At 42.6% G+C, this 17052-nt stretch overlaps 1 protein-coding gene across 1 annotated transcript in view; it reads right to left on the bottom strand.

The window, feature by feature from the left end:
- Window positions 1-12480, bottom strand: part of mob2a (MOB kinase activator 2a) — a 65938-nt gene extending 53458 nt beyond the window's left edge. The window contains exon 1 of the mRNA XM_015964904.3: window positions 12248-12480. Coding sequence (XP_015820390.1) covers window positions 12248-12264 — 17 coding nt within the window. The 5' untranslated portion in view covers window positions 12265-12480. The remainder of the gene's footprint in view (window positions 1-12247) is intronic.
- Window positions 12481-17052: the final 4572 nt, after the last annotated feature.

Genomic DNA, 17052 nt, shown 5'->3' with positions numbered 1-17052 from the left:
GTTACCTCTGATTCTACTCCATAACTATAAAATGAGATTGTTTGAAGTGATCAGTGTTGCAGGATAATGCAAGCCTTACTGGTGCCTAAAATATCAGCATGCTGTAAATATTTAGTAAAGCTGTGAAAACTGGTTGACCTCATGATGAAGGCTAGGTTGTTAATCAAATCTGTATTTGCATTTCCATTGTAGCTCCAAATGATCACAACATAATGGACAAGAAACAATAATTTTAAAGTCATATGCAACCTTTTCATATTTCTTGAGCCAGTATGTGCTAAAATGACCCTTTAAAGGGTTAATGACATGCCACTCAGACCCCTACCACTCCCTGTGGCTAGAATACTGCATTTGCAACTTCAGACTGGTGGGCCACTCCCTGTGGAGCTGACATACCTGGCGCTGCAGTCTGCTTCAATCACTTTTCCTGCATGTTTTAGATCATGAACACAGCTGATTTGCTCAATTCAGTGATTAGTCACTCCTGTAGAAACCAATGAAGGCTGGGGAGACATTTCCGCAGTAAGATTAAGGTGTTGAAAAGACGAAAGCACAGTGATGAGATAGGTTTCATTTTTGGTTTGACTACAGAAAATTAATAACGGACAGCAGGGGGTGCTAAAAGCAAGCAAAACTGCCAAGTGTGCCCTTTCAAATAGTTCAGTTAACTTCGATTTTGCAAGCACGCTCTTATTTTGACATATCTTCCAAATGATGCAAATGTATTTGAAGGCTAAAGACGTAGCCTGGCAAGCCAGACTAAATAAATGTATTATTTAGTCTGGCCACGCTCCATTGACAGCTCTCGGTTGTGGGGCGGGTTCTACCGTTGTCTTTCAAATTATCTCCGCATTCCACTGGACAATGAATGTGACATACTCTTGTTTCACTCTGTTGCATCATCCCACCCACCAGGCATATAGAGTGTCCTGATTGGCTCACAAAGCGGATAAAGCTCTGTGATTTGTTCACTAAGCAAATAGAGCACTATGATTGGCCCACCATTATGGACCAATCACAGCTCTTTAAGTGTTTGAAACCTCTCTAGAGAGCTGTGATTGGCTAGCCAGAGTCCTGGTAGGAGCTGCAGAGGTTCCAGTGGAGCGTGCCTAGACCAAACTTTGCAAAGCAAGAATTTGGTCTAGTTCACTAGACTACTAAAGACGTGCATGACTTATGGTGTTTCACAACTACAATAAAGGCTGAAAGAAGGCAAAACACAGGGGTGTCAAAATAAACTCATGAAAAAAATCCCACACAACACTCTGTGGTACGCACTTTCTCCCTTTAGTTTAATTTCCAAACTCCTGTAATGAGAATGTGAACATTTTTCCGTACTTTTACTCCCTACTTGAACACTCATTTCTGCAGCAGCTTTTCACTTCTTTTATAGCAGCACTGTCTGAGACCCTTATAATATTCTATATTCAATCTAGCAGGATTTGAGTCATTTTGAGCTCATAAATTTTACTGACATCCACTTTGCTGACTGATCAGTTTATTCTTGACGTGTTAACAAATGCAAAACTTACAAGATGCCAACCTTATGATGAAACATGGGAATCTACTCGTTGTCCGTTAATAGAAATATTAAAAAGGAAGAGAATTATATGCAATTGTTGTGAAATACTCCAACCAGAAAACAAGGGTAATAACCCACAGGGTGAGCTGTGTGGGCGGATAGGAACAACAGCATTTAATCCTGCTACAGATGGGCGTTCAATTTATTCGAGCTGATCTGAGAAGAGTCCTAGCCAAAAGCAGTTCTTGAATATGACACTCAGATTAAACAGGAGCTGCAGCTGATCCTGCTGCTCGAGGAGTCACTGAAGCCCACTCAGCTAGCGTGTTCGGAGAGAAGAGCTCTTGTTTGAAATTAAAAGTGAAGCAGCAAGAGATCAGCTGATTAGTTATGACTGGCAGAGCCAGTTGTGTGTGCTGGGCTAGGCAGCCCAGTTTGTTACAAAAGAGCAAACACAATCACAGCACGGTGCCAGCGTCCTGCCAAGTGCAACCGACGCACACGCTGATGCACGGCAACATCCAGGCCACGCTGGGAGTTCTGCTAAAGCATGCTGCCTGCCTCAGCCTCTTCAAAATAAAATAATAAAATTAGTTTAAATACAAAAAAAGGGACCAGTGTGTGCCTGACTGCTCACCACACCCGCATACCAAAGGCTGCTGGCTAAATGTGAGAAATCTGTGTACCTGACATCATGAAACATAAATGCTGAAGGTTTAGAACACGTCGGGGCTCATTTAGGTGGGTGGAGCAGCAGCAAAAGCACAGTCAGGTCCTGATTTGCACCATATTCTCACAGCCAATAAGAGTTTTTCAAAACTTTGTTCTTCAGTGTCAGACCAAAGTGGGGGAAAAGGAGGCAAAATGAGCACACCTAGCTCCTGCTACTGTATCAAGTGTTTCCGAAAGTGCTTAATGCGTCAGTGCATCCATTTGGATTCTTCACTTATCCACTTATGCATATTCAGTGAAAGGCAAACTGCAGAGTCATCCTGGTATCATGTTCGCTCCTGAGCCTCTCCCTGTCCTCGGCTCAGAGGAAGGGAAGAGTGGCGTCGCAGGAGTCAAACATCAGACAGGAGCAAATCTATCCAAACCATTAGAGTTCTCTAAACATACAGGTCTAAACAGGTCTCCAGGATCCCAGAACAGCTTATTTAAGAGCTCCTGAAACTTTTAAGAGTCGATGTTGATTGAAAACACCTGGATCTACAGTAGGTCAAGACTGGTCAAGTTTGTTACCAGTTCAACTTCTTGCTGTGGGTGTTGCGTTCCTGTGAAACCTGAAGTACTTGACACCTTTGCACTTTGACAGCTGAGCTTTTATGGCGTAGCTTGCTTTACTCTGAAGTCCCTTTCGGATGAAGATACAATCATCCACCTTTTTCCCCAGAAACACTGACACCTCGATGAGTAAAAGCGGCGTTTCCACTAGATGAGATCCAAAACACTTCTGGGGGGGCACTCGGTCCTCTCAGCCATGGTGTCTCTATACTTTAAAGACGGTCCTTCATTCATATTTTAATACATTTGCAGTGGTCTATAGCAGGGGGGTTTCAATTCAGGGCCTTGAGGGCTTTAGTGGTTTCTCTGCTCCAACACACTTGATTCAGTGGTTGAATCGCCTGTGCAGCAGCTCATCAGGCTCTGCAGAAGCCTGTTAATCACCTGCTGATTGGCATCAGGTGTGCTGAAACAGAGTTAAAGTTAAAACATGCTTGATACTGGCCCTCCAGGCCTAGAATTGAATAGCCATGGTCAATTGGAATAAATGCCTTTAGGGGGAACAAAGCTCCGGTGCGCCATTTTCAGCATGGAGAATTCAGCCGGAGAAAGCAGCGTCAGATGACAGGATCTGGACTCTTATTTCTTGATACTTGGACATTTCACCTCCGATTGGCTAACGGCAACACGACTCTACTGCTAACTGTTTACTTTTCAACGTTGATATTTTATCTCTACAAATAACACAAGCCTGGAGGAGTTCTGCCATGTGGTGGAGTTGCTAATGTTCTCTGCTGTTTCCTGGATATAAACCAATAACAGTTTATCCTGTGGTGACTCAAGATGGGCGAGTACATGAGCATTAAGAGACAGTGTGACATATATCGGTCAGGATTTTCAAATCCAAGTGTTTCACCGTTGATTTTCCATCAGAAGCTAATGCAGGAGATAGGTATAGGACAGGGTTCGAATTACAGGGGAGCTAAGGGGAGCTCGCAACCTTTTTGGGTGAGCCCTCAACTTGCACACCCAGGGGTTAGCCCGAAAAATGATCCTGGTTCTACTTATATTAAATTATTTATGTGGACACTCTGGGGATTCTTTTGAGCAGAGAGGACGCAGAGCCCTGATCGTTAATGCGCTCCAGGTAGCTGCATCCTGCGCCTAGCGCGGTTAGCTTCTACTAGTTAATACATTCCGTTTCCTGGACACTAAAATAACAACCGCCTTCCCCATTGCAATACAAGATGGGCGAGTCCATGAATGTTAACAGACCGTGTGACGTAGATCTGTCAGGCTTTTCAAATCCAAGAGTTTCACCACCTATTATTGATCAGAAGCTAACGCAGGACATAGGTGTAGAAGACAAGTTTCATGTTGAGACTGCATGTTAAACTCAGAGTGACCGGTCATTTTCAGAAATACAAAGTAAAAAATAGTTTCCCGTGAAGAATCTTTTTAAGGAATTTGCCAAGACGTCAACATATCATTCTGGCAGTGAGTGATGTCACTAACCAGTGCCAAAAGACAACCACAGCCATAGACATTTCTAACAATAAAGAAGTTTTATTTTCTCAATGTACGCTGTATGTTATGCATTTCAGAGGATACGCTAAGAGAACAACTGTGTGACGTAAAAAGCAGCGTTCAACGACCAGACGAAACGCTGTTTGTTACGATGCTCTGGAGGAAACCACAAAGCGGTGTAAATGACGGCGTTGTGGGGGATTTCTGCAGCACGTTGGCATTGGGAGTTTAGAAACTGTGATTTTAAAGTAGGTCAATGCTGCTTATTTACTTTTCTTTCCAATCTTCTTAACCAGCAACTCCTCCAGTTTTAAAAATGACGGTTGTTCAGTGACATCCACCCAGCGACTCGACTGGGCCACTCCAGGTACTCGTTTTGTTCCTGACATGGCGTGATTGGTGAAAATGACCCAGACGTTCCAACAGTGGAAATGGGCGTGAAGACCAATAAAAGTCAAAATAGGTGGTAGACATCAGAGGGAAGATGAGGGTCATCAAATGATACAATTCTACAGAATTATTTAGCATATTTCCCCCTTCATGCACAAAGCTTTTGTTGTTGGACGTTTATCACAAAGGACTGAGGTTGCCCTGAGCCTGCTTAAAGCTTTTTGGCTCCCTACAGTTGAAGAGTCCAGCTCTGGCTGCAGCAACGCACGCAAACGTCTCTGCACATCAGTGTCCCGCAGGAGACTGGGGTAGAGAGGCATAGAGACAGAAAGAGGGTGAGACTAAAACAAGAGAGAGACGGATAGAAAAGGGAGAGACAGACTGAGGCAGGGAGTGAAAGACAGAAGGGTGAAGGGTTGGCACTGACTGAAATGTCCTTTCTGGGGAGTAAACAAACCGCAGCAGCTCTGAAGAAGTTGATGGTAGAAGAGCCTGAAGCCTGGCGCTGAACCCCAGGACAGAGCCAAGCTACATGAGAGCTGAGAGCTTAGCAGCACAAAAATGAAACTGAAAATAAGAACGGAGCGTACGGCTTAATGCAATCTGTTTAACAATAAAAACCATTTTCATTCTTTGTTAAATGAGGAACTTTGTTTTACGCAGACGTGTATAGCCGTCTTCCCTTGCAAAACCAAGAGTAACTAAAACCATTACAACCCTGTCTTGTTACGCAACCAGACCAAATATAACCGAATTAGCACCTTATGAACACTAAACTAAAGCACAGAAACTGTGAAAAACAGCAACTACACAAAGGCGGTATTGAATATTTGTACTTGAGAACCTCTCGGGTCTGTAACCCGCTGCATTCCGGCTGAGACGAGTCTTTTACGGACTGAATGACAGGAAACCTAAAACAGTTTATGAATAAGTCATACATCTGTCACTCAAAGGATGTCACTTTTGAACAACCGACGCCATCCGTGGTGTCGTTTAGCTCAGCGACGTGTGCCGGGAACAGCCCTTGTTTGTCGAGGCATCAGGCTGACTCACACATGACACGAGCAGAGTTTGATAATGCTAAAAGTCCTGGCCTGATTTCCAACTTTAGTAAGACTACTTGATTTAAAGATAAACATCTATAAAAGTCAGATGACAACCAAGCAGCTGCTGAGAATTGCTTTTCATGAGCTGGTGACTGCCCTAACCACCTGACATGGGTTATTATCAGAGCTACATCTGTGAGCATAGTAACAGCCACCTTGGCTAAGAAAATGTGCTACAGCGTGTGTGTGTCGTGTGTGTGGTGTGTGGTGTGTGTGTGTGTGTGTGTGCGTGCGTGTGTGTGCGTGTTGGAAATATGGCAGTGAGGTTAAATGAGGACAGGCTTGCTGGTGCACAAAATCCCCATCAGGAACGTCTTTAGAAACATTCACACAGAGCAGGAAAGACCGATAAAAATGGGGTAATCCTCAAATTTCTGATCCGGGCGTTCCACCGGATGCGTAACGTAAAAGATGCGTTTTCACTGCAACCTCAGCGGTCCCGCAAGATCACAAAATCACAGCAGAATTTCGAGATCAAGCGTGATTTTGGCGTCTACGCAACAACAGGCCAGGAGAAAGATGGCAGCATGTATCCAAAAGGTCTACGGTATATTTTATGACCTTTTTACCTCCACCTACGAGGTGTCGTAGGTAACAATCTTTTTTTTCTTTCTTATAAATAAGCAGAAGGAAATCTGCACGCGTCTTGTGCTAAATGCTTTACACTGCTGCTGTTCGACTTCCTGTCTGGCCCGATCTGAACGGCTCGGCTTGATGTATTCTCAAAGCGTAGAGTGTAAAAACAGACCCAGGGAATGCAATTAGCAGAGCGATGTGACAATGCTTCTGGAACACATCAGAGACAACAAACCAAGTTACCCTGAGATATCCCGGCTTTCTCCCAGATGTTTAAGTGTTGCACGAAGCTAGCCTAGTGAACTAGACCAAATTCTTGCTTTGCAAAGTTTGGTCTAGGAATGCTCCACTGGAACCTCTGCAGCCCCTAACAGCATTCTGGCTGGCCAATCATAGTGCTCTATCTGCTTAGTGAACAAATCACAGAGCTTTATCCGCTTTGTGGGCCAATCAGGGCACTCTATATGCCCGGTGGGTGGGATGATGCAACAGAGTGAAACAAGATGGCGACAGCTCGTTTGAAACAGCTTCTACATCAATTTTGGACTATTAGAACTTGGGCTTCATTAGAATCAGGAGCAGATAGATGTATTTAAGTGCTTTTTAATTTTTTTTTTAGAAAAAACGATGTGTTTTCTCCTTCTTCAACTGCGGACCGCCTCATTTTTCGATGGCTGTTGCGGTGAGTGTGTCTCATTCATTGTCCAGTAGCATGCGGAGACCGTAAAGCTAAAATGTACTGTTATAGTTTACAGCAGGGCGATTCAATTTTGGGCCCCGAGGGCCGGTCCGGTGTCCAGCACGTTTTAGTTTCAACTCCGCTTCAACACACCTGATTTTAATCAGCAGGTGATTAACAGGCTTCTGCAGAGCCTGATGAGCTGCTGCACAGGTGATTCAACCATTGAATCTGGTGTGTTCGCCCAGAGAAACTACTAAAACGTGCTGGATGGCCTCAGGGCCAAAGCTCATGGCCCAGAATTGAATGGCCCTGCTGTAAACTGTAATGGTTAATTTTAGCTGTCTATTGTGCTTCGTGCAACACTTACACATCTGGGAGAACGCCGGGGTTACTCGGACTGAATCTGACTGTGTGTTGTTTCAAAAAGTCTCTAATAGGGCTGCACAATATATTGTTATCGCGATATCAGCATTCACACTACGCATATCACAAAGAACAGATAAATATTGCAACGGTCACCTCAAATGTTTGCTAAACATAATGCATTCTGTCAATCAAACGGAAGCATGATGTTCTTTTAACAACACACACAACACATGCTAAAGAAATCAAATCAAATATGTACAGCGAGACTCCAACAGAAGATTCGTGTTTTAATGTGAGCCGTAGTGGTGAGACAGAAGGTCACAAGTAGACGTTTTCCATCTGTAGAAGAAGAAGTTCATGTGAAACTGTTTTCGATCGCAGACAGGTTTGCAGATTTCAAATGTAACGCAACCCAACACCCACCAAAGTAAACAGGCCTTCATTATCTGGATCTTTCATTTCATCGCATGCACGAGCCCCCACGGTGCAAAACAAATGTTTTCTTATGCACCACTAAGTCACAGGTGATGCAACGAGAGCATTAAATCTGGCTTTTCCTTAGATCAGTGCATCTGGAGCGGCATCCTACTTAGCCGCGGCAGCTCCCAGTCTCTATCAGCATTACCAGCCCATCACTCAAAAGCAAAATGGATTAAACATCTGTCAAAGCCTGCCCAGTTCACCCGGCAGCAAAAGACGCATTTCGGTGTCGTGCATCGCCCCTGCGATTTAACATCCTGTCTCGTTCTGAATCTGGACAGATGAGGTCACTAAAGGATAGAAGAAGAAGAAGAAAAGAGCCTCTCAAGATACAAATCACAAGGCGCTTCACAAAAACAAAAAATGCTAAATATTAAAAAAAATATTTAGAAAATGATTAAAAATATATTTTAAGGAGACAATTGTGATTAAAACATGTAAAGAAAGAGAGCGAGTGAATAGGAAAGAGGGAAGTCAGTGGATCCTGAGGAAGGTGGAATAGGTAGGGAGAGCAGAACAAGGAGAGGGTGATGAAGGTCACACCAAAGCCAGCTTGAACAAGTGAGTTTTAGGACGCTCCTGCGCCAAAATAACACGCCGAGCTCAGCTTAGATCATAAACACATTTAGACAAACAACAAACATGTGCAGGACAATTATATAAACATGTTTTTTGTAGTCTATTCGAATCCCTGTACAGTTTCGTCTCTCCTAAGAACTACCCCAACAGCTGATTTCATTCGTTCTTCTTCCTAGTCATCCATTCCATCAGAACCATAAATATCTCTTTCATCCGTCCATCCCCTCATCATCCTCCTAATGTGGATATTTTTCACCAACACCCACATCTCTTTCTTCCAGCATCCTTGCGCTCACTCCGTCCTTGCTTCTCCCTTCCGTTGGTTGAGGTGTCCTTCACCGCGGCTCTCTATTCAGAGTGATTACGTGCTTGGTTAACTCATTCAGGGGTTCTAGTCGACACACGCACAAATGCACTTTGACTCATTTACATTGCAGGCAGCACAAATATAGTCACTTCACACCGAGGCATCAAGGGTTTATTAAACCACCCTCCCAGCTGACTTCCTGCTTTACTTCTCAGATGAGCATGACTCATTTCCACTCAGAGTATTTTGAAAAGGACCCTGACGTTTTTAACAGGAGGTGCATCGAGATAAAACAATGAGAACTTTTCAAAGATCCAGAATAATGAAATGTTTTCGGTAACACGTGTAAAAAAATCCTAAAAAAACAAGCAGGTAGAGCCGAGGCCTCTCCTACATCGTTTGCCTCCTCTTAGGCCTAGTCCACACGTAGCCGGGTTTTTTTAAACGAATATCCGCCCCTCCAAAAACTTGCATCCACACCACCTCGTTTAAAAAAAAACTCTGTCCACACGTACCCGGATAAATACGTTGTTAAGGACATGACAGACCTGTAGGCGGCAGTACTTCCCCCGTTCTTAACCTCGTCCTTCGTCTGCGGTCTTCCGCAAGGAGCAGTAATTCCGCTTGCAAAAACAAACAAGCAGAAAGCGCTTGGACAATTGATAAAGCGAGCGCAGCTCTGAGGGCATCCATGCTGTCGGCTAGTGTAAACACAGGTCGCACACGTGATGTCAGCATTTTTTTGTCGCGGAAAGTGACGTTACGGACCTTAAAACTCCGGTTTTATCTGTCCACACGCAGACACCCAAAACGTAGAAAACGCAGATCTTCACTTTGGCCGGAGGTTTTAAAAAGATCCGTTTTCGTGTGGATGACAGGCCAAAACGTAGAAAAATATCTACGTTTTGGCAGATCCCCGGCTACGTGTGGACAGGGCCTTAGACTAGGGATGCAACGATACCACTTTTTTCCAAGCCGATACGATACTGATACTGGATACTCGCCGATACCGATTACCTATACCGATACTTCTACCACACACAAAAAAAATGCAATGATTTAGAATACAGATTTTATTTTCTTCTCTGCTTTCAACAGGAAAAGACTGTGAGGTAGATAAAAAGTAAAATATATGAATGGAAATCATCACAAAACTAAAATATTAGGTGAACAGAAATGACAAGTTACAGTGAAGCCATTTTCAAGCAACTGCATTGGTATCGGTTAACTTTTACCGATACCGATACTGGTATTGGTATCGGTTAACTTTTACCGATACCGATACTGGTATTGGTATCGAGCCGATACCAATATCGTATCGGTGCATTCCTATCTTAGACCAGCCGGTGATCGTGGCAATTCCAAACATATGAATAAGTTTGGGACCTAGAATTTAAACTTGCTAAACTGAAGGAAATTGTTTAGTAAACAAAGAAATTCTGCTTCTAAAAAAGAAAATAAACAAGTCCTTCTTGAGTAAAGCATGCACAGATGCAACAGACACGGCCGGTATCTGTGGAAAACTTTGTTATCTTTCTGCCAAACTGCTCTGTTTTTAAGAAACACCCCTGACACCAAGCCTCCACCCAACCTCGACCCAGATTCTCTCCTAATCCAGCCGAGCCAAACAGCCTGAGAGCTAAAAAGTGAACCCACAAAGCCACACTCCCAAACCGGCTGTGACTGTGGTGAGACATCGAGATATCTGAGCCACCAGAGTTTCATGATTAGGCACCTGAGGGGTGAAATTAAAGCTCACGCAAGAAGCTTCATGCACGCCTTGAGATACACCCTCGGACATCGCCTTTGCATGACCACACACTCGGGAGTAGAACCTTAAAGTTTGCATGGCAAATACATAGGTAAATACACACGACGCAGATGCAGCTGCACTGGGATATTGTGCCCCGGCAAGCTGCTCTGTCACTTGCACTGATGTCAGAGGTTAATCCTGAACACACCGATCAGCGATTTGAACTTTGTATGCAGGTGTCACACTGTGGCGGACCTATCCAGGAACGGATCACGAGCTCCAACTCAAACTCATGACTTGGACAACCCTGAGCTAAAAATAGAGCCACGTATCAGCATCACCAGCTCCGGCTGTGTGTTACTAGCAACACCGAGACAAAAGATGCACAAAGAACTTTAGATCATTGTGTAAATTATAGATGAACACAACTTAAGCAGCACTGGGCAAAAGGTTAAAACAGCTGCTTAATCTTTCCTGTCTCAGACTTTCCTGTAATCTTTTGAAGTGGTCTTGATCAATAGGTTTCTGTGCTCTCTAAAGGTCTTTTAAAGGTTTTTTTGTTGCAAACTTTACCTGGCTTTTCATTCTCTTCCTGTCTAGTCTTTGAGCGTCACGTCTTAAACATAAAAGAAAATCTGAAACTGCATCATCCTTTAGCTGGTGTCAAGTTATCAGCTATTAGCTGCTTGTTGGTGAAAGAATACAAAACAAACTGTGCTATTTTTAAATTTTTCATAGACTCCGTAAAAGAAAAAAGGAACAAATTGCGTCTTGACAGAAGGCTGCTGTGTCTGATGTGTGTCTCCAGTCACAATTTGGATGATTTTAGACTAGAATAAATCACAAAAGACGTGGGTCTCCACTTGGACTCCAACACTAATGGCCATGATCATCTTACACATGGTGAGTAAAAATTAATATCTACTAAATAATTAAACACAACACTCCTTTTTTCTGATGAAATTCAGAAATTCAAAGTTTGGGATTTTGGACTGACCCGCACTTGCAGGGGTTGGGACTTGACCTGATCCAGGACCTGCATGTCTGCAGAGACCTGTCTCTACAGACTTGCATGTTTTATTTGGTCTCTGATGTGACTTAATCCTTGGGTGAAAAGAGTTGAGAATTGCACAAATCAGGACTTGGTCCAGAATTAGGCGAACATTAACTTCTATAAATGTAACAAGATCACATTATATATAATAAAAGAAATGATGTTTAAGACTTTTGCACTGATTACAGTTAATAACTGCTGAAATGTTTTTTGTTTGCGTTCAGTCTCCTACCAGAATCCAATGAGAAGGTAGCATGACCGCTAACGAGCGACCAGCGCACCTTGCATTAGGCATGAACTAAAGCCCTCCAGAACCAGGAGAAGCAGCCTGACAGTGAGCTAGACTGGCCTCCACGGTGCTACTACGCTGACCCGCGGCGGGAACTGCCTTCACCGATGACTTATTTACAGGCCATGAAGACGCCGACAACACCGCCTGGCCCTGGCTGTCATGAGGTTGGTTTACCATTGCGGGATGGAGACGGTTACCTCCTGGGTAAGGCTAAGCTACATGCTACCAGCCTTCCAGTCAGCTTTACGGGGGGAGACTTAGCAGCCCTCGGCGCGACAGCGCACCTGCCTAGCGCCGACTTTCGCAGCTTTAGCTACCGAGGAGCGTGTTGGCGGTCCGCTTCGGGAAGACTGCGCAGTTAGCTCGGCAAGTTAGCCGCATGCACTCACCCCATTAACCAATCCATGGTGCTGCTCGGAGCTAGCTCAGCTAACGTTAGCTGGCAGGGGATAAATCCGCCAGGAACTGGAGGCAACCCCCCTTCAGTTTATCCAGCCACCACCCTCGTTATTCCGGTTGCCAGGCTCCCGATGTCCCGTTGCACGTCTCCGCCAGGGTCCGTGTCTCTCCCGGGCTGCCGGATCTTCAGGCTGATCGAGCACAAATGTCGGTTTAAAGTTTGAACAATTGTCCTTGTTTTGATCTGCAGCAGAGCAGTCCGATCACCGTGTTAGCTGGTAGCCGGAGAGCAGCAGATGAGTGACTTTGAAAGCGAGCGAAGGAGAGCAGGACGGCGGTGTGCGTCCCCGTCTGGAGTCGTGGTGCCGCCGAGCGAGGTCGGACTGCTGGGATGCCGCTTGTCAACCCCGGTAACCTCAGTCATGAAGCCTTGTATGGTTACTGGACCATCTGCCAAGCTGAACCTCCTCCGGAGCTGCTGCTTTCTGAACGAAGTCTAAATCGGAGTCCGGAAGTAAACACAGACCCATCCCTCCTGTGCGCACCACGCGTCAGATCACGGAGACGGTGGGAGATGTAGTCACGGAGAAAAGAAATAGCAGCGCTGATCACTTTGATTTCTTGTGAAATAAATTGAGAAATCATCCAAAAACGTAAAATATCAAATACGAGAAAATGATCGCATTGACGGAATTTAAAGAAATTTAAATTAACATGTGAATCAATTTTATTCGCAAACTTCTCACTTCTTTAACATTTGTTTCTCAGCCATAATAAATGCTTTCGTTACATTTAACTTTCAGTTAGTTTGTACTTAATTGTTATATTTTATTTATTACATTCCAGGGTTTGACTTCTACCTGGGTCATGATTTAATTTGTTATTCGTCTCCATCCTTTTCTTTCTAGACAAAACAGGATCAATCACATAATTATAGCTGGAGAAGGCTTGATCAATAAGTCCTCCACCCAGCTTCTAACGAGAGATCGTTAGAGCCAGATATAATGGTTAAACTTTTCCCTTCTCCCTGTTCCGTTAAACCTTCCTCTTATGTCCTCCTCTTCTACTTCCGCATAAATCCTCACACATCTGCAGTTATTACACTGAGCCCTGTTAACAGGAGGCAGAGCTGCGTGATTGGCTGATTGACGCTCCAGCAGCTACCAATCAATCGAGGAAGGGGCGGGGTTAACTAGATGATTGACAAGAAGCTGGTTATGTATTCTTAACTGTTGTTATTCAACTAAAGACCACAAGAGGGCGGTGTGGGTTGGTTATTGGAGTCGTGTGAATTTTAGAGCTTTTGTTTTCGTTTTTGTTTTGTGGTCTGAAAAGAAAAAAAAATACACCAAGACTATAATACAATTTTATAGATGAGTATTCTTTAAAAACAAGAATCTTTTTCGAATTGAACTTCTTGATGACAATATTTAACTGATTATTAAAACATGAGCTAGTGTGTTATTTTAAAGTGTAAATACATTTTATTATTTAGTATTTTCAATTATTAACAAAGAAAACAATTCATTAATCATTTATGGTATAAAATGTATGCATTAGTGTTTTTTAAATGTATTAATTAAATAAATAATCAAATAAATTTAAAAGTCATTTAATTGCAAGAAGTATTTTTTCTGTCATGTTTAAAATAAAATCTTCAAGACTTTTTTTTTTAATTCTCCCAGTGTTTTATTAAACTAATTTAAATTAACCCTCTCCACCCTCGCATGAGTATGTTTGCTTCTTGCACGATAATATTCTTTATTCAGCTTATTTTAGACTAATATAAAATTTGGTGTATTTTTGGTTTAAATAAAATTTCACTTTTAATTTGAATAATTTTATTTTGGAAGGATTACACATTTTTAGAATCCGAAATTCCTTCAGTTTCATTACATATTCCTGTAACCAAATTCATAAGCATCAGTGATACAACACCACTGAAAAGACTGTGATCAATAACGTTACATCATCGCTGGGATGTGTTTACCTCTCAGAAATGCAGAACCAGCAGAGATACCTCAGACATCCAGCTGGTGCCAGAGACGGGCTCTGTGGGAAAACGAGCTGCGCTCAGGTCAGGTGCTTCTCTGAGTTCGCCAAGGTCACTTCCTGAAATCCATCCATGTGTCGATACTGAGCCATTCAGGGGTCGATATGTTCCCATCCCACTATATCCCAACCAGCACACGGAATAAGAGAGACCTTGTGATGCATTCAGGCAGAGAATTCATTAAAAATATCAGCACAATGTAAAGCTATCCACGCTTGCATTTGATTCCATTGTTGTGAGTCCTTTTTAGTTTTAGAAATCCCATTAAAATATTGACGTTGTGTGAAGCTAAAGCTGTAATATCCCTAAATAAGGTGATGTCATCCTGGAGTAATGCTGTTCTTTAGATTTAAACCTGTTTTATCCCTAAACCTTTAGAAGATTAGATCTGTTGGAACACCTGAATCCACCTGGGCGGACACGCTCAAAACATGCCTGCAGATCAGGGCCGGGCGTTGCAGGAGGGGTGAGTGAAATTTTGGCTGAAACTGTGACTGATATCATTTATCCATAAGCAGCGGCGGCAGCTCAAAAGAGCCATTAGACGGCATTAAAACCGAGACACCTCGCATTATTCTTACATGAATAATAAATGTACAAAAGATGCGATGAGGAGTGTGTGCACAAGTTAGAGCATTTCCATAAAGCAGATGAGTCATTTTTTAACGTAGCTTTAACAGAAAGATGAATGGTTTTGTAATTTAAAGAAAGTTTAGCCATAATTCTTTATGAAATGTGTTTTTAAACTGAGGTGAAATAAACATTTGTTTGTGATAAATGTTTAGAAGATGTCTGATGTCACTGCTGATTGAATATTAGCTTCTCAGTAATGACCACGTGATATAAGGTGCTGATAATGGCCACCTGCATGGCTGGATTTCAGCCTATCGGCACCACAGAGTCTGGCTGTATATATATATATATATATATATATATATATATATATATATATATTGTGTGTGTGTGTGTGTGTGTGTGTGTGTGTGTGTCATCGATGGCTCCACTTTTCCAGCTTAAGATTATGAGTCAGTCTCAGCCACATTAGTCATGTCTGCAGACCTACCTGACTCCAGCGCTCCCACCCTAGAAATGAGGATGAGGGTGGAGGAAAGCAGAGGATGGATGTGCACATTCAGACTGAGAGACAAGAACAACAGGAACGCTTTTATCCCTTTTTCCTGAGGAAAAATGAGAAAAGAGTCGGAATCTGCTCAGGACTCAATCCCAAACTACAATCCGGCATGTTCAATGCTGCGAATTTTCCAATAAGTCTCCTTTTTTTAAGTAAACCAAATCAGACATGAAGTCATTTTCAGCCAGAAGCAAGTCAACAGACATAGCTTGCATGTGGCTCTGAGGTCATGAGCAGGAAGAGGAGGAATGATAACAAAGCTGCAGACAAGAACAAGTCATCATGTCTCCATGATCGTTCACCGCTGTCTAAAAAAGCTCTAATTATAGTGTTTGCAAAGAAAATAGGGTCTTCCAGGGTTTCTCGTTGAGCCGAAATTATTTTTGTGTGCTAATTAGCTTTATGCAATTCCATAGTACTGTCATTCTTTCCTATGATTTATAGAATTTACACAAAATACACAAAAGTAATCATTTTATAAACTGATTTCTTTCAGTAATACATGAAATAAAGTGTTTTCTTACATTTTCAGTAGAACTTGCTCATAATGAATCTAGAACAAGCATCAAAGTATTGTTTTGATCATTTAGATAAAGAGTGCATCCAAGGTTTAATTATAAGGATCAAGTTGCTTCTGTGGAAGTTGTTAACCCTTTAAGATCCACATCAAGAAATTCATGAGAACATTTCTTTCTTTCTTTATTTTTAATTCTTCGTTAGGACGTCTAAGGTTGTGGTGTGAAGTAATGTTAGGGCAGAAATCACAATTAATAAGCAAATGATGATGTAAAATGATGATGATTAGCTTTTGAATGCTAAGACGCATGCTTAAACGTGTCTATCAGATGGGTAACTATAACCCAGTAAAAACACAGATTCAGCCTTAATTTCAGAGGCAATCTGTGTTGTTATATTTCTTTTTCTTCAATATATATATTTTTTTGTTTAGATTTTCTTGTTTATTTCACAATAAACACCATATGTGCAACAACAGGAGAATAAACTATACCAAAGGACAGGATAGAAGCAAAAAAAATCTATAATCAACAAAAACTAAAACTTTCTTAAAGAACTTTAACAACGTGAATCTTGTGTTCTGCATCATTTTAAAGTTTTTATTTATAGAGACAATGTCAAGTCTGAGCTTGTGTTTACGTAATCTGAGGCACCGGATTCATCTGTGGTGGGTCAGGATGGCTTCTGGAGGTGCGGATGCTGGGATATTGGTTACGCACTACAGTGTGTGTGTGTGCGTGCGCACATGTGTGTGTGTGTGTGCGTGCGTGCGTGTGTGTGTGGGTGTTGACACCCTGATGGGGTTTGGACCTGAGCTCATACTGCTGATGGGGCTGATGTGGTGAAAGGGAGGGAAAGAGTTGCAGTTTGTTTCACCATTAGAGACAGATGTCAGCACCGCCGGCTGCTTTAGTCAGCACTCTGAACAAACAAAAACACACTCATTCACAGGGAGGAGGATGTGCCACACTCACACACACAAAAACTGAGAAATAACCCGTTCACACATCTCGGTTTCATCCCTGAAAACAGAAGCTAAGCAAAACATGAGGACCGACGAGCCGCTTCCAGTCTTGGAACAAAAGTATTGATCT

Source organism: Nothobranchius furzeri, chromosome 4 (assembly GCF_043380555.1).
Source record: "Nothobranchius furzeri strain GRZ-AD chromosome 4, NfurGRZ-RIMD1, whole genome shotgun sequence".
Lineage (NCBI taxonomy): Eukaryota > Metazoa > Chordata > Actinopteri > Cyprinodontiformes > Nothobranchiidae > Nothobranchius > Nothobranchius furzeri.
This window is presented reverse-complemented; position numbering and strand designations above follow the sequence as displayed.